The sequence below is a fragment of the Caretta caretta genome, chromosome 27 (assembly GCF_965140235.1).
Source record: "Caretta caretta isolate rCarCar2 chromosome 27, rCarCar1.hap1, whole genome shotgun sequence".
NCBI classification, from domain to species: domain Eukaryota; kingdom Metazoa; phylum Chordata; order Testudines; family Cheloniidae; genus Caretta; species Caretta caretta.
In genome coordinates, this window is record NC_134232.1 from 6268413 (window position 1) to 6294278 (window position 25866).

The following is a 25866-nucleotide window of genomic DNA, read 5'->3' on the forward strand; positions in this document are numbered from 1 at the left end:
ATGCACATTGAAACTGTCAACATGTTTTTAACATCTGAAAGTTTCCCTGTATCCAGTGCTATCTCTAGGGTATTCATGCATATTGTTCAATATTAAATCTGTGTATGAATTAAAGCAATTTAGTACATGACAGGAGTATTGTCTGCTTTGTCAATAAAGGGTGCCTATTTGTATCAAATGTGATAGTGATTTTGTGGTGTGGATTTGTGTCCATTGAAACTGGATGGGCATCCAAAACCATTCACATACACCTCTGAACAGCCATCACATGTTATGTGATCAGCTTTAGATCACTACCTAACTGGCCCAGAGTTGAATTGGAGACCTATAGATGAAAACCCTATTATAACCAGTTCAGTGAGCCGTCTAATTCCCTCCCTTTGTTTGCTTATTAAGAGTGGTTTTGGTTCTTAATTTACCAGATATTGAAATGCTGTTGCACTGCCAGCAGCCCCCCTCCCCCCCGCCATCTTAACCTTCCTAGCTAAAGCGGCAAAGAGTCCTGTGGCAATAATGTCTGTTAGTCTATAAGGTGCCACAAGAGTCTTTGCCGCTTTTACAGATCCAGACTAACACGGCTACTCTTCTGATACCTTCCTAGCTAAGTAGCTTATTTTATTTTTCCTAACAGGGATAATGTAGAATGGTCTGAAGAGCAGGAAGCCAGTGCAAGGAACAAAGTTCAAGAGAACAGCAGGCAGCTTGTTCCACAAGACAAACAAGGTACTTCTAGATGTCACTCTATTTCTTACAAATCTTGACGTATCAATACAATAGCTGACTATTCTAGCCAAAAACAAAGATTCATCTTCATTTATTCCCCCCCAAAATTTTCCAAAACTGCTGATTTTAAAGACTCAAAAAGAAAAGGAGTACTTGTGGCACCTTAGAGACTAACCAATTTATTTGAGCATGAGCTTTCGTGAGCTACAGCTCACTTCATCAGATGTATACCGTGGAAACTGCAGCAGACTTTATATACACACAGAGAATATGAAACAATACCTCCTCCCACCCGGTATTGTTTCATATTCTCGAACCCATCCAACCCCTCTGCTCCTTGTCCCCTGACTGCCCCAACCCCTATCCACATCCCTGCCCTCTGACAGGCCCCCCAGGACTCCACTCCCAACCCTCCCTGTTCCCCGTCCCCTGACCGCCCCCCACCTCCACCCCATCCAACCACCCCCTGCTCCCTGAATGCCCCCCTGGGACCTCTGCCCACTTGGGCCAGAGCAGTGGTGGTGTGGCTGTGGGGGAGAGGGAACAGCAGGGGAGGGGCCGGGGACTAGGCTCCCCGGCCAGGAGCTCAAGGGCCGGGCAGGACGGTCCTGCGGGCCGGATGTGGCCTGCGGGCCGTAGTTTGCCCACCTCTGATCTAGACCATCCCTAACAGGTGTCTGTCCAACCTACTCTTAAAAATCTCTAATGACAGAGATTCCACAGCCTCCCTAGGCAATTTATTCCAGTGCTTAATTACCCTGTTAGGACATTTTTCCTAATGTCCCATCTAAACTGCACTTACTTCAATTTAAGCCCATTGCCTCTTGTCCTATCCTCAAAGATTAACGAGAACAATTTTTCTCCCTTCTCCTTGTAAGAATCTTTTACATACTTGAAGACTGTTATGTCCCCCCTCAGTCTTCTCTTCTCCAGCCTAAACAAACCCGGTTTATTCAATCTTCCCTCATAGATCATGCTTTGTAGACCTTTAATCATTTTTGTTGCTCTTCTCTGGACTTTCTCCAAATCTTTCCTGAAATGTGGCACCCCGTACTGGACACAATAGTCTAGTTGAGGCCTAATCAGTGTGGTACTAAAGTTCTAAGCTGGTTCTTTCAAATTCCCTTCACTTGCTCAGACCTTGGTGCAGGAGATATTGGCGTATCCATCACTTAAACTCACAGTAGTTATAAAATCTGAATCAAGCTGGAGAAGCATAGCTCTGCAGCTAATGTTTTGGTTAAAGCTGCTCTAAAGTTCACCCAGCACCTTTCCTTTCCTACTCCTCTCCTTTCCTCTCCTACTCCTACTCTCTGCTGTCCTCTGCTATATCTTTCTCTCAAGAGCAAGACTAGGGATTTGGTTGATGTTACTTGTTATATCCCACCTCACACTTGGATGTAGCTAAATAGGAATAGTCTATGTTGGTATTTCTACAGAAGGCTGCTCCTGGGTATCGAGCTGGACTTTCTTCTTTAATTAAAATTAAAGGAGCATGAGTCTATTACATCTGTAAGGCAAAAATGCGATTTCGGATGGGGCTATTCAGGCCCTTTCCATGTAGCATTCCATTGTGTTCACAGTAGCAGGCTTTTTACTATGGCTAAGATTGACCCTCCTAAACGCTTGGGTCTAGATTCTCAAAAGTGCTCAGTACCCAGCAGCAGCAATTGTGATATCCAACATGCTGAGTTCATTTGAAAATTAGGCCATTAGAGAATACGAGAAAACTATCCACTAGCTTTGCTTACTCCTAGAGTAGAGGAGAGATGGTAACTCTGGCACTTCTGTGGGACTTAATATACTGCTATAATTCAGTGCATGGTACTCCGTAGTGGTATTCTAGACAGAATGGAATCCCTGCTGAAGCTCTTGTGATCTAAAGCATGGGTAGCTACACTACAGAGCAGTACAATGCAAAGCTGGATATTAGTCGTTACAGCTGCAGTATCTTGTCGAAGGTGGGCCTTCAGAATTTATTTTGAAGGAGAGGGGAGGGTGTCTGGGAAAGGGTATTAACTAGCTGGGGCATGGAAAAAGCAGTGTGGCTTCCACTCTTTCCCTTTGAGACAATAATTCATTGTGTCCATGGAGTCTCTGATTCCCTCCTCATCTTCTGTGGCCATTAATTTTTGTTTGGGGACATATTTCATCCAGGAGATTCCTCTCGTGTGAAAGGGTGAGTATGGGCTGGACTTTGGGGGTTGTCCTCACAAGGAAGAGCAGAGAGATCAGGACTTCCAACCAAGGAAAGAGATCTGCAGGAATCCAGCTCACACATGGACGTCGTCTCATACTAGAGTTCTGACTAAAGGGAATATTTTTAAGCATCTTATTTTTAAAGCATAATATTTTTAAGATCTTGAAGCAGGAATTATGGGTGAAGTTCATTGGGCCATGCTGGGAAAACGTCAAATTAGATGATTATAATGGATCTTTCTGGACGTAAAATCTATTTTGTGAGTGATACTTATCAGCTGGTCCTTGATTTCTTGTTCTTACGCTTCTACTAATAGTCTGCACTGATATGAGGTCTTTGTTGTTTTACAAACAGTAAGTGCCACAACATCTCTGAGGTAGGTAAGGCTTTATACAGGACTGCTAGAAGGACCACCACACTTCTGGGATAGAAAATAACCTCTGTCCAGTAATGCACAGCACTACTGCGTTATTCTTCAGGACAGGAAATGCATAGTATCTCATGCAGTGGCTATCACGGGAGGCATTTAGGTGAGAGGTTCTCAACCAGGCGTACAAGTACGCCTTGGGGTATTCAGACGTCTTCCAGGGGTTACACCAACTCATCTATATATTTGCCTAGTTTTACAACAGGCTACACAAAAAGCACCAGCGAAGTCAGTACAGACTAAAATTTCATACAGACAATGACTCATTTATATGGCTCTATATACTATATACTGAAATGTAAGTACAATATTTATATTCCAATTGATTTTATAATTATATGGTAAAAATGAGAAAGTCAGCAATTTTTCAGTGATAGCATGCTGTTACACTTTTGTATTTTTATGGCTGATTTTGTAAGCAAGTAATTTTTAAGTGAGGTGGAGCTTGGGGATACGCAGGACAAATCAGACTCCTGAAAGGGGTACAGTAGTCTGGAAAGGTTGAGAGCCACTGATGTAGGTAATTAGAATGTAGATCGCCAAGTTGAAATCTTGCCAAGATACCAAGGTTATCTTCCCCTACGTGTATGAACATGTGGAATTTTATTAGTACCTCATGTTTTCTCATCTGAAAGATGGCACCACTAGCACTGTACTTCCTTGCCTCCACATTAAGGCATTGGTTCCATGGAGCTCAGGAAAAACCACCAGCTACTGAATCAACAATACCACTTCCTCTGGAACTTTAGTGGTCTTTGTCTCCCATGTTAACACTGAATAGGCTTGACTCTGCTTAGTTTGAGATCTGATTGGATCACAGCATGAGGTTTTGGTTAAACCTGTCAGATGTTAAAATCTCTCTTGACTTGGATCTGAGGGCATGGCTCTTTGAGGCCCTTATAACTGAGATAAAGTTAGAGGGATTATTTTTATATTTAGTAGTTTGTGCTTCAAGATAAATCCTGCTAAAAATACACCCAGAACTGACTTTTCAATTCTTTGCCAAAACAATTTTTTTTTCCATTGCCGAAGCCTTCTTTTAGACAGAGACTGCATTTCTCTCCAGACATTTCCAGCCTTCTTTTCTTTATCCTCCTTCAGACCCCTCTTATACAGTTAGGGAGATTCCAGCCTAATTTTCTGTGTCGCAGGCTGGCTCGAGTAACTCCAATTTTAATGGATGCCCCTGCTTAAGCCTTCTATCCTTGGTGGGTGGTAGAGAAATAGAATGAGAACTGTAGAAGAGGGTGAGTAATCATAATCGTAGGTGAATTTTCTGAGTTCAGTAAATAACAAGTTACTGTCCAAAGTTGTTTAAGGGCTTGCATGTTGTTGAAATGCAGTTGGAGTCTGTGGCCCTCAGCCATAACACTTACAAGTTGATCAGCAGCATAAGGGCACTGAAATTAGTTATCTCTTCCCAGCACAATAGGCCAGGACTTCTCATGCCAGAACCTCACTTGAGAGAGAGGCTCACCACATTTGGAAGATGCTAATCAGTTCCTCATGCTGAGTCCATTTCCCAAGAGAGGAGGCAGCTCCAAGAACGGTATTAGGTATCTGAAATTTGTGCAGTCACGTCATGGAAATTTTCAGGCCATTTCTGATCCCATTAGAAACTAACTCAATCACCTCCACTCCACATCCGCAATAGAGAGGAGTTCTTCCTGCTCTTGCTCAGTATTGTGTTACTCATTTTATTAAATTGATCCAGGAGGTCTGAGAGATTAGAATCTGCAAGTGATAACACTCCCCACTAAGGTTTCTTGGCTGCATGGGGGAGCAGACATTTCCCTTAGTCTTCTTTTCCTGTCTGTAATCTCAGAAATGTCTGATGCTCTAAATTGCACAAAACACTGGAAAATAAAATACTGGGAGCAGTCCTGTGCTGGCCGTAAGACTAAGTTATAATAATGTTTGTAATTTCACACAATTGCAAAGCATGCTACAAATACCACCCAAGCCTTGCACAACCTCTATGAGGTAGCTGAGTACTACCCCATTTTTCAGATGGGAAGCTAAAAGGCCTGATCCCAAAATATACTAGGCACCTTCATCTCTCATTGATTTCACCGGCAGTAGTAGGTGCTCAGTACTTCTCAGGGGTGAGGCCCTAAATGACTTTCCTCAGGTCCCAGAGAGAGTCCGTGGAAGTGACAGGGAATAGGACCCAGAGGTTCTTTATCAGTTCTCGACAAATAGGCCTTTTCTATTTCAGTGCAGAGAAAATCCAGCTAGAAAGAAAGACAACTTCTTTCACAAACACCTTCCTTTTTTATTCCTAATGAGGTAGTGTGATGTCATAGCTGGGAAGAGGGCTGATCGCTCCTCATGCAAGGCAATTAGACTCAAATCAGGATGCTCCTTGATGAATAAGCCTAATTCTTAAATAAGTTGCTAAATACAGCATGGAGCTTGTGACCCCTGTTTGATTAAACTGATTGCAAGCTAAGAACTTTGACTTGTCTTCTGTTGACCTTTCTTCTGTGTCTTTGTTTACAGATGAATATGAGCTCAATGCTAATGAATACTGGAATGATTTCTATAAAATCCATGAAAATGGCTTCTTCAAGGACAGACACTGGCTATTCACTGAATTTCCTGAACTGGCACCAAACCAGAACCTAAGTCAACCTGAGGCTTCTGCATACAAAGATGGTTGCACCAGAAAACCCAGAAACACCGGGCGGGGGAGCTGTGGAAATGGTCTTTGTTCATTGGAAACCAGAATACAAGAGCATCATCAGTTGGACTTGATGAAAGACAGTAGTAATATCATCAACAGACTCGACACAGATGGAGAAGGAATACTGAAGTTGGGTGACCTGAAACTAAGTGATGGTGACTTCCCAGGATCCTCTGCCACTTACCGTATACTAGAGGTAACGTCAGTGAGTGAGAGAAACAGCATCTTTCCCAAGTGAATCAAACTTGCCGTCAGAATCTTTGTTCACGAAGGTGACAGACTTCAAACTAACATGTCGTCGTGTACAGCCTCACCAAATCCTGCAGCCAACACAACTTTACATACAGAACCAACCGTCTTTCTTACAAATCTATCCCAAAGCTCTTTACAGAAATGAATAATAGGAGAGAAGCTGTAACATAGGCAAGGAGAGAGCTTAATTTTCAGCTGAAATTTGATATGAGGGAAAGATTCAGGAAGGTTGCTGCAGAGGAGAAGGCTCTTGTACCAGCAGTAATGAGACTAAGCAAAGGAATAGACATAGTCACAGAGTTTGAGGCCAGAAGGGACCACCAGATCATCTCATTTGACCCCCGTCCCCATATTCCACAGACCACTAGCATTACCCAGCACCTGTACAATAAACCCAACAACCAAAATTAGACCGAAGTATTACAGCCCACAGGAGACTAAACTGTTATGTGCCACAGGCAGAGAATAGGATTGTCCAAGACCCCTGTAATGGCAGAGAAATGATTAAATGAGATATGCCCAGATAATCCTGACAAGTGATTTGTACCCACATGCTGCAGAGGAAAGCAAAAAACCCCCATAACAAGTGGGGTGTGGGAGGATAGAGAGAGGACCACAGATGTGAGATGGACTGGAGCAGCTCAGTGGAGGGTGTTAAAAACAAAGAGGAAAACTTTGAACTGAATTAAACCTGTTGGGTTTTGGTTCAGATTGGTCTTTGTGACCAACTAGTTCCCAAAGGGATCCTGTATCTGACTGTGTCCCACACTGAGGCCTTCTGAGATTCAAAATGCAAGTTATTACTATCTGATGTTAAAGTAATGGCTGAGGTCTCAGCATGAATTCTTGTTATGTAAAGAGCTGGTTTGTTAACCGTGTTCAGGAAGCTTTCCTCTGTCCCTGACTTCTGGGTTCTGCTCCTGAGTCTGTCTGACTTGAGTGACATAAAACTCTGAAAACTATATTGCAGACAAAACAAATCTTTGCAGTACAGCTAAGGAATTCTCAGGTAGTTGTGAGGTCTCAAAATGGTGTGATGGTTGTGATGTCATAGCTGGGAAGAGGGCTGATCGCTCCTCATGCAAGGCAATTAGACTCAAATCAGGATGCTCCTTGATGAATAAGCCTAATTCTTAAATAAGTTGCATAAAGATGCATAAGGGGTATCAACAGCATTCCTAGAACAGATTGTAGAACTCATCGGGCTAATAAACTATTAAAGCTGAAATATTTGTGCTGAGTTTGCCCACACAACCTGTCACTGTGGATGATCAGTCATCATATATCTGTGGCTGGTTCAGTTTAAGAGTTGCGTTAACAGCAGTGGCCCGCCACCTGTTCTGTTGGAGCCCTGTTCTCCCAGAGGTGAGTCAGCATAAATAGCTTTGCAGCTCTCTGCAGGATCCTAGCACCTAAAACCGTGTTAGAGGCAACTTTCCATGCTATTATACCATCTCTGCTCTCATATCCCACCGGTATGCTTTCTGCACCCGCTGTCATTTCAAACATCCAATAGTACATTCCATTCTACTTACTTCAGTCCTTCCACAGAAGTCCCTAAACATTCAGGAACAAAAGCCGCTGAACTAAATTGTATGGCTTCTCTTCTCTTCAAATGAAGGTGAGGGGCAAGGGGCAGTAGCACGGCAGGCCCAGTTATAACTAGGGATAGTAGGAGAGCCATCTAGAAAGGGAGACTGAAATAATAGGGTGCAACTATAACAGAAAGAAAAAGAGAGCAAAGCAAATTTCCTTCTCCTCCCCCACCCTTCCTCATTGTCTCTGTATGGAAATGAAACTGACTAACTCCTGGCCTTTGAGACTGCCTGAGTGACTCATACTGGTTGTTATGCTTGCAATTCCAGCTATAACAACTTTCAAGAATATCAGTGATCCACGCAATCTGCCAGACTGTTGGTAGAATTAGGTAGCTAGCTTGGTGGCTTCCTGTGGATGCTCGGCTGCAGGGCCTGATCCTGAAAGGTGCTGAGCATCTTCATCTCTTATTAATGGGAGTTGCAGGTGTTCGTTGCTGTTTGGGATTGGTCCCCAGTAGGTTGCTGGAACATCATTTTGTGGCTCGAGGGTGATGCTTTGTAACAGCTGCTAAGTTCAGACTAGAAAGCAGGAGTCAGTGAGGAAAACAGTACAGGTGTGTAACTGGCTGCTCTTTTTCTGCAGGTTGGCTGTGGTGCTGGAAATACGGTCTTCCCAATTTTGCAAACCAACAAGTAAGCAGCTTTGATTATTTATTACTTGTAGAGAAAAAATTAGTAACTGGAAATGTTGTGTTCCACTCCTTTTTTTTAAATGCATAGACCCATTGCATATAAAAGAGGCTAAACACTAACACACCCACTTGTAAATTCTGTCCATACACGTTTGAATGATTGAATTGAGGTTAAAAGGTTGCTGAGACTCCTTAGGATGCATTTGGTGGTCATGAAATTCTGCACATCCACTCATCTGTGGCTTTCAAAGCACTCTACAGACAAGCTTCCCAATCTCTGTTTTCCCTCCTTTCCCCCAAGACTTTAAGTATCAATGTACAGATGGGGATAACGGAAGCACAGAGGCACTAAGTAACTCAACCAAGACCACACAGCAAGTCATTGGTAGAGATGCGGATAAAGCCCAGTGCTCCTAACTCCCAGCTGCATGCTCTAACCATTAGACCCACTTCTTCCCTAAAACTTACTCTGCAAGTTGAATTGATTTTAAATCAACAGTTTTAATCCTAATTTAAATCAGCAAGCAGGAAACCTTGATTTAAGTCAACAATTTTAATCTTGCATAATGACAGGTTTCAGAGGAACAGCCGTGTTAGTCTGTATTCGCAAAAAGAAAAGGAGTACTTGTGGCACCTTAGAGACTAACCAATTTATTTGAGCATGAGCTTTCGTGAGCTACAGTGAGCTGTAGCTCACGAAAGCTCATGCTCAAATAAATTGGTTAGTCTCTAAGGTGCCACAAGTACTCCTTTTCTTTTTGCGAATTTTAATCTTGTTTTGCATTTGTACTACTTAGTTCTTTTCCTAAAGAAAGATTGCTTCTCATTGGCTGGTAACCATTAAAATGTTGATTTACTAAACTAAATATAGCCTTTACACTAAATCTGGTACTGCTTGTTGCTAACCAGGAGGATACACTATCTCAATACACATTTATTTAAGAAATTATATAGCTTAATTTACATTATTCAGATTCGTAATTTTTAATTTTTTTTATTGTGTTGGAAAATGGTGAATTTCTTTTTGACTAGATGAAGATTAATTTAGATGGAAATTGGAATTCAATTAAAATGCACAAATCCAGCATTTAAAATTTTTTTTTATTGCTTAAATACAACTACCTTATATATGGTGGATACAAAAGAAAAAAGAAAGAGGTAAATAGTGAGGTGGCAAAATTACATAAGATACATAAGAAAAAAGAAAGGGGTGAACGGCGAGTTGGCAAAGTTTGCAGATGATACTAAACTACTCAAGATAGTTAAGACCAAAACAGATTGTGAAGAACTTCAAAAAGATCTCACAAAACTCAGTGACTGGGCAACAAAATGGCAAATGAAATTTAATGTGGATAAATATAAAGTAATGCACACTGGAAAAAATAACCCCAACTATATATACAATATGATGGGGGCTAATTTAGCTACAAATAATCAGGAAAAAGATCTTGGAGTCATCGTGGATAGTTCCCTGAAGACATCCACGCAGTGTGCAGCAGCAATCAAAAAAGGCAAACAGGATGTTAGGAATCATTAAAAAAGGGATAGAGAATAAGATGGAGAATATCTTATTGCCCTTATATAAATCCGTGGTACGCCCACATCTTGAATACTGCGTGCAGATGTGGTCTCCTCATCTCAAAAAAGATATACTGGCATTAGAAAAGGTTCAGAGAAGAGCAACTAAAATGATTAGGGGTTTGGAACGGGTCCCATATGAGGAGAGATTAAAGAGGCTAGGACTTTTCAGCTTGGAAAAGAGGAGACTAAGGGGGGGATATGATAGTGGAATATAAAATCACGAGTGGTGTGGAGAAAGTGAATAAGGAAAAGTTATTTACTTGTTCCCATAATATAAGAACTAGAGGCCACCAAATTAAATTAATGGGCAGCAGGTTTAAAACAAATAAAAGGAAGTTCTTCTTCACACAGCGCACAGTCAACCTGTGGAACTCCTTGCCTGAGGAGGTTGTGAAGGCTAGGATTATAACAGGGTTTAAAAGAGAACTAGATAAATTCATGGAGGTTAAGTCCATTAATGGCTATTAGCCAGGATGGGTAAGGAATGGTGTCCCTAGCCTTTGTTTGCCAGAGGGTGGAGATGGATGGCAGGAGAGAGATTACCTGCTAGGTTCACTCCCCCTGGGGCACCTGGCATTGGCCACTGTCGATAGACAGGATACTGGGCTGGATGGACTTTTGGTCTGACCCAGTATGGCCATTCTCATGTTCTTAAGATTCTTAACACATGTTTAGTATTTAAAACTAACTGATTTATTAAACAAATGAAGTATTGCGTGTAGGTAGAGAATTGAACTGATTGTTTCTGGTCACCATTTCTTTCAGGAATTTAAAACTAGTAGTTTTCATCCTCTTACGCCTTGTTTTTATTCATGGGAGTTGAAAAAGCAGGAAAATTTTGTTTTTTATTTTTCCAATCAATTTCTCAACTTTGAATGAACTAGTCATTGAATTGAAATAGTTGAATAAATTTAAATGAAGAAAATATTCACTCTGCACCTGCATAAGAAACTGCTGTTGTCAAAAGATAGTTTAGCACTTCGACAAAATTTAGTTATAGGTGCTTAGCCAGTGACTACCACCACTTCAGTGCTTTGATTTTCTTTAAAACTTTGGCAGCAAACATATACTGCTTGAATATTTTTTACTTAAATGATTTTAATAGATTATAGCAAGTGTAGGTATTAATGTAGGTTGTCATAATTTCAAATTTAATTTTAAATAGGCTTATTTTTAAAAATAAAAACATATTTAAATTAACAATCCAGATTTTTTTATGTTCAGTTTTTATCCACCCTGAGAACCATATGAGGCACATGACTGTTTCTTGTTTCTTTTGCATTCATTTCAGTGATCCAGGGCTCTTTGTTTATTGCTGTGATTTTTCCAACACAGCTGTGGATCTTGTCCAGGTAAACTAAATATTGCATAAGTTCTAGATGAAGTCACAGCTAGGTGGAAGCAGCTGATCCTGTGCAGCATTTGCAAAGAACTACAATTAGCACTGCCTTTGTTAGTTCAGTTCTGCTGGTAGCTTGATATTTAGCTAGAACTGGATGCTGCCTCTCGGTGCAAGCAGATTAGGGGATCTGACCATTGGAGGCTGCAGGAAGGAAGGGAACAGGATTAAATTTAAAAAAAAAGGGGGGGGGCAGTTTAACAATGGTGCTGGAAGAATAAGTCTGCTTTCCCTTCTCCTGTTACCAGCATCGTTTTTCCAGACCAGATGCTGTTTAATGGGGTAACTGCTGAAGTTTTGACATCTTTCAAACTATTTCTTACAGCCTCAATCAATTAATGTTATTCTTGATTCACTTGTATCATTGATGTAACCACAGGTCTGGAAGCAGCATTTAATTGCTGCTGCACAGGCAGCTGGCTTGATGTCATGGTGGATGTTGACTTTGTTGTTTGGGGCAAGGGTTGACTTTGGCTATGGAATAGCAGGTATTAACAAACAAATCGGTTTAGAATGGAGTTTGGGAAACTTCGCTAGAGTGTTAAATTGACCAGCCAGTTTGATAGGAGAGATTGTGAGGGGGCGAAGGAAGGCAGCAAGGGGCAGCTGCTCCAGCCTGACTGTTGGTGCTCTCCACCTTCCCAAGTAGCCACAGAGTGAAACTGACCAGAGTCTGCATGTCACTGGGAGTGGGGTTGCTCCACATCTCTGTAGAACAGTCCCCTTCTGCTTAGGAATCTAAATATGGTTTTGAGAGCCTGGCATTAGATATCCTGGTTTGAAATGTTTAACCTAAGGGCCCAGTGCTATCCTACTGAAATCAGTACAAGTTTTACCATTGATTTCAGTGGAGCAGATTTAGGCCTTGACCCTCTGTGCAGCTATAACGGGGAGAATTCCAGCTTGATGGTATAAATCACCCATTTCTGGCCTTGATCGTTTGTGAGAGGTTTGACCTTAAAGCTGTTGCTGGTCCCACAGTCTGGCACTGCTTTTTTTGGTAGTAGTGAAGGACTGAATAGAGTGAGTCCAGAACTCATAGAATCATAGAATATAAGGGTTGGAAGGGACCCCAGAAGGTCATCTAGTCCAACCCCCTGCTCGAAGCAGGACCAATTCCCAGTTAAATCATCCCAGCCAGGGCTTTCTTATAACTCTGCCGTATCTACTTAATAATTTTCCATAGTTCCCCTCCACTTCCCTTTCTGACATCCCTCGAATATTCTAATTATAATAGCTGTACACACAGGGGTTATTCTGAAATGGACTCAAGGCCTCTGGGGATATGTCGACACTGCAGCAAAGGGCATACCTCCCAGCCTGGATACACAGACTCCGCTCTAACTCGTGTGCTTAAAAATAACATGTGGACATTGCGGTGTGGGAGATGATTCAGGCCAGCCAGTCAGGCAGGCTTGGACTATGGATGGCTACCCCGAGCCATCGCCCGTGCCGCAGTGTCCACACAGCTATTTTTAGCACTCTACCTTGAGCAGAGCTAGTGTGAGTCTATCCTGGGCTAGGAGGCACTAATCCAACTGCAGTGTAGACATACCCTGGCTCTTCCAGCTTTTCCATGTGAAAGTGAAATGGAGATTGTGCAGCCAGGTAGCATTGGTATTTGTGTCTGACAGTGTCTGTATCTTCTTGTGTTGCTCCTCTTTTAATTGCAGACCAATTCAGAGTATGACTCTTCCCGCTGTTTTGCCTTCGTTCATGACCTGTGCAAGGACCAAAGCCCATACCCAATGCCAGAGAAGAGTCTTGACATCATTATTCTCATCTTTGTCCTATCAGCTATTCTCCCAGAGAAGTAAGTCAGCCTCTACTAAAGCACCAGCAATTCACTGTAATGAAAGGAGAAAAGGCTGCACATGACAAATGCAGTCAAAGGTCCTTCATAGGGGATATTAAAGTGATATTGTCAGGTTAAAACTTCTGTAGTGAAATAATCCTTACCTGTGTTACTGAAACTCTAAATTTAACCTAATGTACTCATCATGCTGTGCTCTTTATATACTTTGTGCATTTCATTCCACTTGGACAATGAACAAGCAGTAGGGTCAATTTCACTTTATGGATTTGCCACCTTAGAGCAGTGCCCCAAAGTCTGAGCTGCAAATGCTACCAGGGAATGTCTGAATCCAAGTAAACTATTCCCATGGGCTTCTTTTTTTTGCTCCTGAAATGGCTTCTATTACTAGTAGGCTACATGAAACTTCATTTTATTTACATGCCTGCATTTTGGTCCTAAACTCACCGGGCAGTGTCATTTTTACAGATGAGCAAAGTGAGCACAGAATTTACAGGCAGTGTCCCCATTAACTCTGTGCTCACTTTGCTCATCTATAAAAATAGGTGTAGTATAATATTTACCTACCTCACAGGAGGTGGAGAGCAAGATATCTTACCTATATTCAGAATACATCAGTTGTACGTAGTGCATCTCATGGCAGGACAGAGAGACTCCTGGTAACAGTAGGAGCACAAAGAGGATTTCTTACTCTGATCTCTGGTCACATACCAACCCTGTGACTCTTTTGGCTTTCTTTCTATGGGTGTGACTAGCACAGCATGTGCTGCTGAATGTCCCCACGCAGGGCTTCCCATAGTTTGGCCTGGAAAGTACAATCATGGAAGGGAATGCTGACTCCACGACATAGTACAGATTATAGTAATGCTTTTTAAAATGGGAATACTTACCAGATAGTAACATGGTGTGAAGGTAAATGCAATTTACAAACCAGTATGTACTTAAATAATTACCTACTGTTCATTGTGTGGTTAGTGTTCAAGAACCTTGTCTGAGGTGACAAATCAGGACGCCTGAGTAGCCAACGCGATGTCATAATGCCAAATGCCTCAAAAACAGTGGTCTCTTCTTCCCATCTGAACCATGTCCAGGCCAAGAAGACATTAAACATCAATTTCTGTGGATTACCATTGATGCACAATCATCATCCACGGTACTTGGGGATAACCCTGGACTGCTCGCCCAGCTTCCATTGCCACCTTGAACAAACCAAAAGGAAAACGAAGGCCAGAGTCCACATCATACAGAAGCTTGCAGGACCATCTGGGGAAAGCGACGCCTGCATGCTCCAAATGTTGACACTAGCCCTGGTCCATTCTGCAGTGGAATACTATGCCCCAGTTTGGAGCGGACTCCCACACACCATTTTAGTGGACACTGAAATTAACGCCGTTCTTCGTATAATTAGTGGCACCCTCACATCAACACCACATCCATGGCTATCGGGACTAGCTAACATTGAGCGAGCAAATATCCAATGAGGCGCTGCGACAGTTATAGAGTACATAAAGATCATGGCAAATACCCCACTACCACTCTACCCTGACCTAGAACACCCGCCTTGCCACCGACTAAAATTAAGAAAATCCTTCTAGTCTCATGCCATAACCTCCTGGCAGACGATGGTCTGAAGCCGGGGTGGCTGCAGATGTACCAAACAAAAATCTAATCGACAAACCAACTGTGCAAGTGCCGGTTTTCTCCTCCCTACGGTGCATATGGACAGCTATAAACCGTATCCACACCTGACGTGGAAGATGTGCATAATTATTCCATAGATGGAAAGTAAGGAATTGCTGAAATGCAACTGTGGTATGGTGCAAACTGTCGGAAACATCATGGATGACTGGCCAATCCAAGTTTATCCTGGAGGTGTTGCAGCCATTCCCAGGGCCACCCCCCTCCCTCTGCTCTGGGCTGAATAAGAGACCCAACTGTAGTCATCCCTTTGCTTTCACTGTTTCACTATCGCCATACAGAAGAAGATGAGGACAACTGTGTGGCTACATTGTCTATATGTAACAGAGAAGCTGCTTGTGGTTAATAAACACATTATGATTAGTGGGCACTGCTCTGTGGCACTCATGGACTGTCTTTGAGTTCTGTGTTTCTACAACAGAGTCCTGGTCCGTGACAGGGGCTCCGAGACACCATGATAATACAACAAACAAAAATGAGTGCATTCGTAATTGGGCACCCATGGGATAACATTCTTCGGGGATGGCTGACACCTAGCATGGCAAAGCCGCTTTGAATGGTTCAGGCTCTCTTGGAGAGGTTGTTGGGCCAGATCTTATAGAGCTGAGCCCATGCCAGAGCATATGGAGATATGATCAGCCAAGCCTGGGAATGGGTTCCTGGGAAAGCTGAACCAGGGTATCTTATGTTTTGGGATCGCTTAGGCCCATGTTTCAAAGCTGCTAAGTACCAACAGTGTCAGCTGAAGTCCATGGTGGCTGCAGGTGCTAGCACTTCTGAAAATTCGGCCCAAGGTGCCACAGGTTAGACACTCACAGAAATTTCGTGGGTACGTTCATAGATTCTAAGGCCAGAAGGGGCATTATTATCTGACTTCCTGTAAAACACCGGCCAGAGCACCTCGCCCAATAATTGCTGTATCAAGCCCATGACATGTGGTTGAGCTGTTTAGCATATCCTCTAGAAAGTCATCCAGCCTTGACCTTTAAGACTTCAAGTGATGGAGGATCCACTACATCTCTATGTCCATTGTTCCAGTGGTTAACTGCCCTCACTGTTAGAAATGTTCTAGTCTGATTTTGTCTAGCGTCTAGGATTCCCGCCCAAACTCTCACAGGGAATCCATGCAGAACCATGGATAGCACTTGAGGATTCTGTGCTAAACCACGTGACCACTTCTTCTCATGTGATGCCATCTTACAAAAACCTTTTCAGATAAACAAAGTTATAGCCTAAAGTCCACGTGTATAGACACAATCCAGTTTATCAGCACAACTCCTGACAAAACCACAGCAATCTTCATATTCTCCACTATAAACCCGCCCTTTTAAAAACCTTAAATCAACTGAGCTGTTTAGAATGAGAATTTTTCACTCAAGTCATATTTTGTAAATAAAAGCCTAAACATAAAGGAACTCTGTCTCTTTGGTAAGCTCAACTCATTCTAATGTTCTGAGGGATGAAGGAAGCAAGCATAATTTTGACGGCTGTTGAATTTTCCTAATTTGCCCTTTTCCCAGGATGCAGTGCGTCATTAACGGACTGAGCCGGCTTCTGAAACCAGGAGGAATGATTCTGTTACGAGATTATGGTCGTTATGACCTGGCGCAGCTTCGATTTAAGAAAGGTATTTCCTCCTTCCCGTGCTCAAACCCTTGACACATCAGGTATGTGAGAGTGTCTGCAGGGGAGGCTGCCATGTCTAGGAGACAGACTGATAACTTCCCCTTCAGCACAGTGTGCAGTAGGGGGTGGGGATTGCCATTTGCCTTCTTGTGCAGCTGATTGGCTGATTTAAAATAAGTTAAGTGGATAATACTGTCCGAACAACTCTTGCCCCCAGGTCGATGTCTGTCCGATAACTTCTACGTGAGAGGCGATGGGACCAGAGTTTACTTCTTTACGCAAGGTAGAAGATTAGATATTGTATTCCTGACCTTCTCACCTTCCTCATTCCTTTGTGTGGGGAATTTCTGCAAACCCCCAGAGGCGAACAGCTGACTCAGACGTACCCTCCCTGGACCGGGCTGAAACGATAGAGGTTTATCAGTTGCATGGAGAACTGGGCCTGTAGATCATTGTGAAATATGGCTTAGTGCATTCCTTCATGTAGCAGAGAATCCTTCCCCAGCTGCCTCACATGCAGGGGGCCCTCTTGCAATGGAACTAGTGTGCTTGCTGCACTGAGGGGTGGGGGGGAAGAGGGGCAGGGAGCAGAATTTGAGGAGGTGTGGGGAGGGGCGTTCCCTGGATACTGTTGCACGGGAGAGGTTACATAGGGGTGGAGCCAGAGGGGCCAGCACTCTGAAGATCTTGCCTTCTGCCTCCCCCAATGTGGGGGCACTAAAGACTACTCTGGCTGCTGGGCTGGGGTAGCCTCAGCAGAACAACTCGTTGCTGCATCATGGGGCTTGTACTCTTCTCCACCAGTCACCCCTGCCCTCCAAACCCCCAGTCAAGTTAGTGATATCGGGCACCTCTATCCTACTGCTGGTAATCCTTAGTCAGGTCTAAAATGATCAGTGGATGTAGGACAGTGATACTGCTGCAACGAGCTGTTCAGTTCACTGCACAGGGCATATCGGTTACAGCTAAATAATTCTAAAATGGATGTTTCAAAAGGAAGAAAATGGCTGTCTGGCAAAGGTTGCAGCATGGCAGGTATGGGATAAAAGAGCACAAGCTGGGACTTGTTAGCCCTTTGCTACAGAAACACTGTAAAATCACATGCTCCCAGAGCTGCAGTTACACTGGATCTCTCCCCAGCACGACTAGGTCTCTGGCTTTACATGCAGCCAGTGCGTCGGGGCACCCTGGTACAAAATGCATCATGCAGCCTATCGCTTGTGTTTGGACTACTTGGCTATAGCATTGTTCTGGCCTGGAGGGCATGTGGTGTCTTGATTATCTACTCTTGATGTGGCTTTTCTGGGATGTTTTTGGATTAATGACCACAACCCATATCAGTAGGGCCCTACCAAATTCACAGCCATGAAATACATGTCACGGGCCATGAAATTTGGTCTCTCCCTGTGAAATCTGGTCTTTTGGGTGCTTTTACCCTGTACTGTACTGTACTGATTTCATAGGGCAGACAGGGGTCCTGACCCAAAAGGGAGTTACAGGGGAGTCGCAAGGTTATTTTGTGGGGAGGTCACGGTATTGCCACCCTTACTTCTGCACTGCCTTCAGAACTGGGTGGCCGGAGAGCGGTGGCAGCTCTGAAGAGAGAGCTCTGAAGGCAGTGCCCTGCCCACAGCAGAGTAGAAGTAAGGTTGGCAATGCCAGACCATGCCAACCTTGCGGTCTGCGCTGCTGCCTTCAGAGCTTGGGAGTGGTGGTGTCTGCTGACTGCGGGCCCAGCTCTGCAGGCAGCAGCGCAGAAGTAAGGGTGGCAACACCACACTCCATCCTGACTTGTGCGCTGCTGCTGGCGGCGACTCTGCCTTCAGAGCTGGGCTCCGGGCCAGCAGCCGCGCTCTCCAGCTGGCCAGCTCTGAGGGCAGCTGTGACCAGCCGCAGCACAGAAGTAAGGGTAGAAGTACCAACACGCCGCTGCCACGCCCCCCCCACCTCCCTCCCCACACACACACTAACCTTCCGAGCCGCCCACAACTCCTTTTTGGGTCAGGACCCCTACAATTACAACACTATGAAATTTCAGATTTAAATGGCTGAAATCATGACATTTACTATGTAAAAAATCTTATGACCATGAAATTGACCAAAATGGACCGTGAATTTGGTAGGGTCCTATATATCAGACATACAGGACTGTAAGCTTAACCCTAGAGCTTTACAGCGTAGGCCTGATCCTGTAGGGTACTGTGTGTCCTCCATTCCCAGAGACTTCAGGATTTGAGGGTGCTTAGCATCTTGATCAAGCCCCTTGAAAAACACATTCCTGTCTCAACTATCCCTAATCTTGGAAAGTTCGTCCCCTCAGGCATTCATGCATGGACAATGCCCACCTCTTCATTCTAGGGTTGCTGCTGTCTTCCCTTCCTCCTCCCCTTTGCTCTCTGTGATGCCGATCATCCAAGCACTTCTCTTCCCCCTCAGTAGAGCAGAGCAGAACATGTACCCCAAGATCGCTGTTAACTCTTGCCATGAGATGACCACAAGGGTTGGCAGACAAGGTAGAGGTCACGACACATTCAAAGCCGGCTATCATATGGTCCTTCCATTTGACTGTGGAATCAAAAGCACTGGATTTTTCCAGAACTTCCTTGAACATTCAAAGGAATCTTTTAGCTCCCACTTAGAGCAGTTTAACCTACAAGCAAGCGTTGATCAAATTAATGCTTCTGCTGTCTTAACCGCCTCCTCCCCACTCCTCCTAGATGAACTGGATGCTCTTTTCACCACGGCTGGGTTGGAAAAAGTCCAGAATCTGGTCGATCGGCGCCTACAGGTGAATCGAGGGAAGCAAGTGACGATGCATCGAGTGTGGATCCAGTGTAAATACCGCAAGCCCTTCCCTGCAGGACATAAGGAGAATGGGCGCGTTCATTAGCAAGGTGTGTCTATCACATGTGCTGTATTTGGACTTGCTGGGACTCTCCTCCTGTGAAGCATGTGGCACTGAGCAGACCTGCCATATCATGCTGAATTCTGGCGCCTTCTGAAATGACCAGACTAGTCGTAAGTTCACATGCTTTGTGTGCAAGGTGGAGCTAGGCTCAGGACAACTCCACAACAATATCTAGTTATTAGTCTTTGTTTTTTAAATTAATGGTGACTTACAATTTACCTAAGAAATGGACACTCACTATCTCTTGTTGAGCCCGAGCAAAATGAGTAACGAGTTCTCTGTCTTCCGAGTGTCTACATGAAAAGGAACAGGAGTTTGGACCTTATCTTCAGGTTTTGCAGTTTGCAGCACAGTGGGGTTCATTTCAACCATCTACTCTATCCACCCAGATCCTCTTGCCCCATCACCTTTTTGTCACTCGCTGCTCTAGATGTTGAAAATCAAAGTCACATGGGTTGCCCTAACAGTTTTAAAAGTCAGGCTGGCTAGTGAGTGCAGATCCATTCCAGCCCTGTGCTACTCATGCAGGCTCACATAGAGAGGATCACCTTCCATCCTACGTAAGGTAATCAACTGACTCGATGTGGTGGACGGTGTCTAGTAGTTAACTTAGTGGAAGCCTATCACAGGGTTCAAAAGCTGTCCTTGTGTTCCACGCCTTTGGGAGCTAGTTTATTTTTACTCTGTGGAATCTGATTTAAATAGAGTGCGAGGTTACAGCCTATGTTACAGTTATAAAGAACTGATTTACAGTAAACTTTTCCAGCCATGGTTTACACCACTACTTAAGCCTTTCCAAGCAAGCTCGTGTGCTGTACTGCAGCTGATCTGCGCTGATCTGCAGGGGGAGGGATAGCTCAGTGGTTTGAGCATTGGCTTGCTAAACCCAGGGTTGTGAGTTCAATCCTTGAGGGGGCCATTTAGGGATCTAGGACAAAATTTGGGATTGATCCTGCTTTGAGCAGGGGGGTGGACTAGATGACATCCTGAGGGGCCTTTCCAACCCTGATATTCTATTCTATGAAGATATCCAGGTTCAATTCAGTCAAGCACGGGGCAAAAATAGCATGCTGTGATAGGTGTCAAAGTATAGACCAGAACAGACAATCATTTCTGATTGTGGATTTTCACGTGTATAGAGTGGAGAAGGTGGGGGAAATTCCATCAAGCCTATGTTTAATTATCAGAATCGGACGAAGATGACCAGGTTTGAGGGGGGGGAAATGGCATTGGTGAGGGGAGGGACTAGAGGGGATTTGGGATGCTTCCAAGTAGCTGCTGGCTTGTGACCCTCCTCCTCTCCATCTACCTTCCCCTAGTGCCTACCCCTCTCCGGATCTCTGTTGGAGAGAATCCAGCCTGACACCTTCCTAATGACTAGTTTTGGCTGACATTGCTGCGGGGAGAGGAGCCAGGGCTGTGCCTATGCAATCTGGTGCACCTCACACGCCATTCCGCTCACAGTGCATATATTTTGATGGTGAGATGATCATGGGCTAAGAGTACCTACACAGGAAGGAGATGTCAGCTCGTTAGGGGCTGTTTCATCTCACTGACAAAGACATAACAAGAACCTATGCCTGGAAGGGTGAAAGAGGAAGTAGAAAGAGAAGAATTTGCTCCTGGTCCCTTAGAAGTCAATGGGAGCTTTGTCATTGAGACAGGACTGGGTCCATTGGCTTGACTGGTGCTGGGAGAGCCTACAGGCATCGTGATGACATCTCCTGCCACCATCGTCATGTTTAGGAGCCGGCCCTGTTGATTCGTGACACTGCCACCACACAGCCAGCCTGTCCCTCTGCAATTGTCATTCCTAACTCCGTCGGGTGATGTGTTCCTGAATACAGGTGCAAAGGTGACCCAACAAGTCCCTTGGAGCCTCCCTTTGACTGCTGTGCAAGCTGATGCTATTTTTGTGTTTTAAAGTCAGACTCCAAAACAGTTCTTTGGAAATACCTGGTTAATGCTTGAGAGAACAGCTGGAAGAAAATCTCTTGTTAAAGGTGCTACAATCCTGCTCCTTCTGTTCAGGGTTGAGAGAACTTTCAAACCACATGGATGGAGGAGGAGAAGACCAGACTAAAAATGCCTATTTCTAAGGCAAAAAACCTATGGAGAAGGCATCTTTCCTTCACAGATATTTAGGCTTGGCAGAATTCAATTTTGAATGTTTATGATTTAGATGGATATTGATATTGAATTTTATGCATTTTTATCAGTTTTCACAGTTGTGGGAAACTATAGGGGGTAAGACTATAGCAATTTAATGACCACAGGTGTTGAGATTCAAAAAGCTAAAGCTTTATAACTGTTAAAACACAAATTGTCCACCTCGCATATCAAAATATACCAAGTAAAAACCCTTAAGTCAAACTCTTAAGTTCTCAAGCAGCATTTTTCTTTGTCTATCTCTAAATTTCAGTTCTTATTGATGGAAATTCTTTTGTCTGTGTGTGTGTACAGTGAAATCATTTGCCAGTGTTTACTGATAAAGATCTAATCCTTCCAAGCCTACAGATGTTCTAAGTAGCAGAAAAAAGCACAAATCCAATTGTCCCTTTCCTTTACAGATCCCCTTTAAAGCGGAGGGATTGCCCCTTGCCATGGGATGGCCGCATTGCTAAGCTATAGCCCCGAGAGAACTCCTCAGTGTTTCAGAGTAGAAGCCATGTTAGTCTGTATCAGCAAAAAGAACAGGAGTACTTGTGGCACCTTAGAGACTAACAAATTTATTAAAGCATAAGCTTTCGTAGGCTACAGCCCACTTCATCGGATGCATAGAATGGAACATATAGTAAGATATATATACACATACAGATAAGTTGGAAGTTACCATACAAACTGTGAGAGGCTGATTAGTTAAGATGAGCTATGATCAGCAGGAGAAAAAAACTTTTGTAGTGATAATCAAGGTGGCCCATTTAGACAGTTGACAGGAAGGTGTGAGGATACTTAAGGAAATAGATTCAATATGTGTAATGACCCAGCCACTCCCAGTCTCTCTTCAAACCCAAGTTAATGGTATCTAGTTTGCATATTAATTCAAGCTCAGAAGTTTCTCCTTGGAGTCTGTTTTTGAAGCTTTTCTGTTGCAGAATTGCCACCCTTAAATCTTTTACTGAGTGGCCAGAGAGGTTGAAGTGTTCTCTTACCAGTTTTGGAATGTTATGATTCCTGATGTCAGATTTGTGTCCCTTTTATTCTTTTATGTAGAGACTCTCCGGTTTGGCCAATGTACATGGCAGAGGGGCATTGCTGACACATGATGGCATATAGGTAGGAGAACACTTCAATCTCTCAGTATTTCCTCAGTATCAGCCTTTAAAAAAAATTGGCTACTGGACTTGGAAGAGGTTTTAATATTTATAGAGTTAGTGCTTTACAGTCATTGAATAAGACAGGTCTCTGCCCTGAGGAGCTTACAGGGGAATGGACAATACCTAGACAAAAGTGTCTGCTTGCAACTGAGACTGGAAGTATAAATGTCTGCTTTTAAGGTAACGATTGCATCATTGCTCACAGGAGCTCCTTTTCCTCTGAGTCCTGGTGATGCTTGTCTCTTTCCCTCATCTCATCCAGGAGATCAAGTCAGGTTTAGGAAAGAAGAATCCTGTAATTCTCCAGCATGACATCCCTCTGCCTCTCGTCTAACCAACCCTGCCTTTGCTTAAATGTCACCTTTCCAGAGCCTACTGGCACCTGAGCCAGTTTCCTGCAGTCCCTTCCCCCCAATCCCCAGAGGGAGCTGTTCGTCTAGGGATAGTTTTATCTCCCTTGAAGGAGAGTTATTTACTGAAGTAAACAAACAGTATAATTGGGGGAAATTAAAGTAATTAGAAAAATTCCTTATTAATCACCCAAGGGTTTGTTGTAACATAAGGAAGGCTATTTCTTTCGTTATAAATTATTCATTTAAAGCTGATGGATCCCATAAAAACAGTTCACACTCTTTTAAAAGATATAAAATGAAGTTTCTTATGATTATTCTACTAGCTAAAAGGCTCTTACCACATCTGTCTGGTTTTAACTCAAGCTTCATGCAAAAACTTGCAACCATGTAAGCATGCAGCCATGAATGTAGCTGTATTTTTTTTAATCTTGTTTGTTCTGTTTTAGCATTTAAACAGGAACTTGGAATAAAAAAGTACTGGTTAAACATGATTTTGTTTTAGATGTTACTGGTCCATCAATGGCTATTAGCCAGGATGGGCAGGGATGGTGTCCCTAGCCTCTGTTTGCCAGAAGCTGGGAATGAGTGATGGGATGGATCACTTGATGATTACCTGTTCCATTCGTTCCCTCTGGGGCACTTGGCAATTGGCCACTGTCAGAAGACAGGATATTGGGCTAGATGGATGTTTGGTCTGACCCAGTATGGCGGCTGTTATGTTCTTGAAAGCAACAGGCTTAATGGCCTTTATTTGAACCAGGTCTACTACAGACCAATGGATAGGGCCCTACCAAATTCACAGTCTGTTTTGGTCAATTTCATGGTCATAGGATTTTTAGAATAGTAAATTTCATGATTTCAGCTATTTAAATCTGAGATTTCACAGTGTTGTAATCGTAGGGGTCCTGACCCAAAAAGGAGTTGTGGGAGGATCACTAGGTTATTGCGTGTAGTTCTTAGGCTGTTCCAGTCCAGGCCCTACAGAGCAGAGAACGCTGATCAGACTGAATTCCATGATGGTTTTATGATGTATAGAGATAAGATCATTAAACTTACTGTCACTAATGTCTTAGAGCAGGGATTCTCAACCTTTCTCTTTCTGAGCCCCCCCCACACACACATGCTATAAAAATTCCACGGCCCATCTGTGCCACAACAACTGGTTTTCTGCATATAAAAGCCAGGGCTGGTGTTAAGGGGTAGCAAGCAGGGCAGTTGCCTGGGGCCCCACAGCACAGGGGCCCCCATGAAGCTAAATTGCTCAGGCTTCGGCTTGAGCCGCGGGTGGCAGGGCCCAGGGACCCGGGCTTCAGCCCCATGTGGTGGGGCTTCAGCTTTCTGCCCTGAGCCCCAGTGAGTCTAACACTGGCCCTGCTTGGCGGACCACCTGAAACCTGCTCGTGGCCCCCCAGGGGGCCCCAGGCCCCTGGTTGAGAACCACTGTCTTAGGGAATTAAAAGCTAGGTTGGGTAGGTGGTTAGCAGCATCATGCTAGCTTAAAAACATTCTAAACATGTTGGTTCTGAAGCCCCTTGGTTGGAGAGATGGAGAGAAACTCAGTGTACTGGGCCACGTAGCCCATGCCTGTCTTCCCCTTTTACGTCCACCCCAGAAGCTACATTGTAAAATTGAATGTATCATTTCAATGACGTTTTATAGTCTGCAAAACTAATAGGTGACACTTACTGGTCCTTGACAACAAATGGACCAACTCAAAGTGGGTGTGGTTGAAAAGACGTCCTGATTGCAGAGAGTGCTACCATTGTCTGGAAATGAAGGCCTATTCCAACACATCTGCTGCCCTTGGAACAGCAAGACTCACTATGGTGCATATTACACCCACCCTGGTGAATAGGAGAGAAAAAACTCACATCCGCCTGCTCCAAACCCAGAGCTCCACTACTACATAACCTAAAGGAGAATCTCCGCTAACTAATATCAATATAGGGCATGTGCCATACAACTGAGCAGTTCTGATTTCATCCAGTACCGGGGGAGAGGGGAGCTGGTAGTGACTTCCCTATATTTAGGCTGCTTAACTTTCCACTACAACGGATTCTTGCAACCTTTTCTTTGAGAAGGGATCCCACAGCAGGTCTTTGATATTCAGTAGGAGGTGCCCTTAAGCCATGGGCATGCCTTTTCTTTGGCCCATGAAATTCTACCTCAGCTTTGGCCAAGATCTAAAATGTTCAAAACCATCATTTCCAGTCTCTCACTTGTGGGCCTTTGGAAAACTCTGGCAGCCTACCAAAATCACGGAGCATTCCGAGTCTGGGCTCATGCCTCCACTGAAGCAGCAGCACAGGCTGCATGGGGAACACCAGGGAGCTGTTGGAGCAGCTGTAGTGGAAAAGGGGGAGGAGGCAGGCTTCCCCCTGTAAATGTCCAGATCCACCACAAGGCCCCATTGGCCCCTTAACCTGCCCCCAGGGGCATCATATGGGGCTGGAACTCCCCCAATTCTTGGACAGAGGGAGAAAGAACTGGGCCAGACTCTCCCAACAGCCCATGGATCCAGCACAAGACAACAGCAGCCAGGCCCCTCTCTCTCTCTCTCCCTCTCTCGAGGGGCAGCACATGGGTGTGTGCATCATGATACAGTCTTTAATTACATGATCACTTGCTATTTTTCCACAGAACCCCTGCCTCA

General features: G+C 44.0%; 1 protein-coding gene across 6 annotated transcripts in view; it reads left to right on the forward strand.

Annotated features, from left to right (window-relative positions):
• METTL2A (methyltransferase 2A, tRNA N3-cytidine) overlaps positions 1-25866 on the forward strand; it is a 33506-nt gene that overhangs the window by 1456 nt on the left and 6184 nt on the right. For 2 of the 6 annotated variants that reach the window (XR_007353806.2, XM_048829682.2), the window contains exons 2-8: positions 632-723; positions 5853-6232; positions 8470-8519; positions 11391-11451; positions 13172-13311; positions 16530-16636; positions 16853-16918. Coding sequence is in view for 5 of the 6 variants with exons in the window: in XM_048829682.2 (XP_048685639.2) it covers positions 632-723; positions 5853-6232; positions 8470-8519; positions 11391-11451; positions 13172-13311; positions 16530-16636; positions 16853-16918 (896 nt within the window). In the remaining variant the exon portion in view is untranslated. Of the gene's footprint in view, positions 1-631; positions 724-5852; positions 6233-8469; positions 8520-11390; positions 11452-13171; positions 13312-16529; positions 16637-16852; positions 16919-19352; positions 19530-20862; positions 23705-25866 lie in introns of those variants that run through there. The other 4 variants (XM_048829679.2, XM_048829680.2, XM_048829681.2 and 1 more) reach the window with 4 other exon arrangements.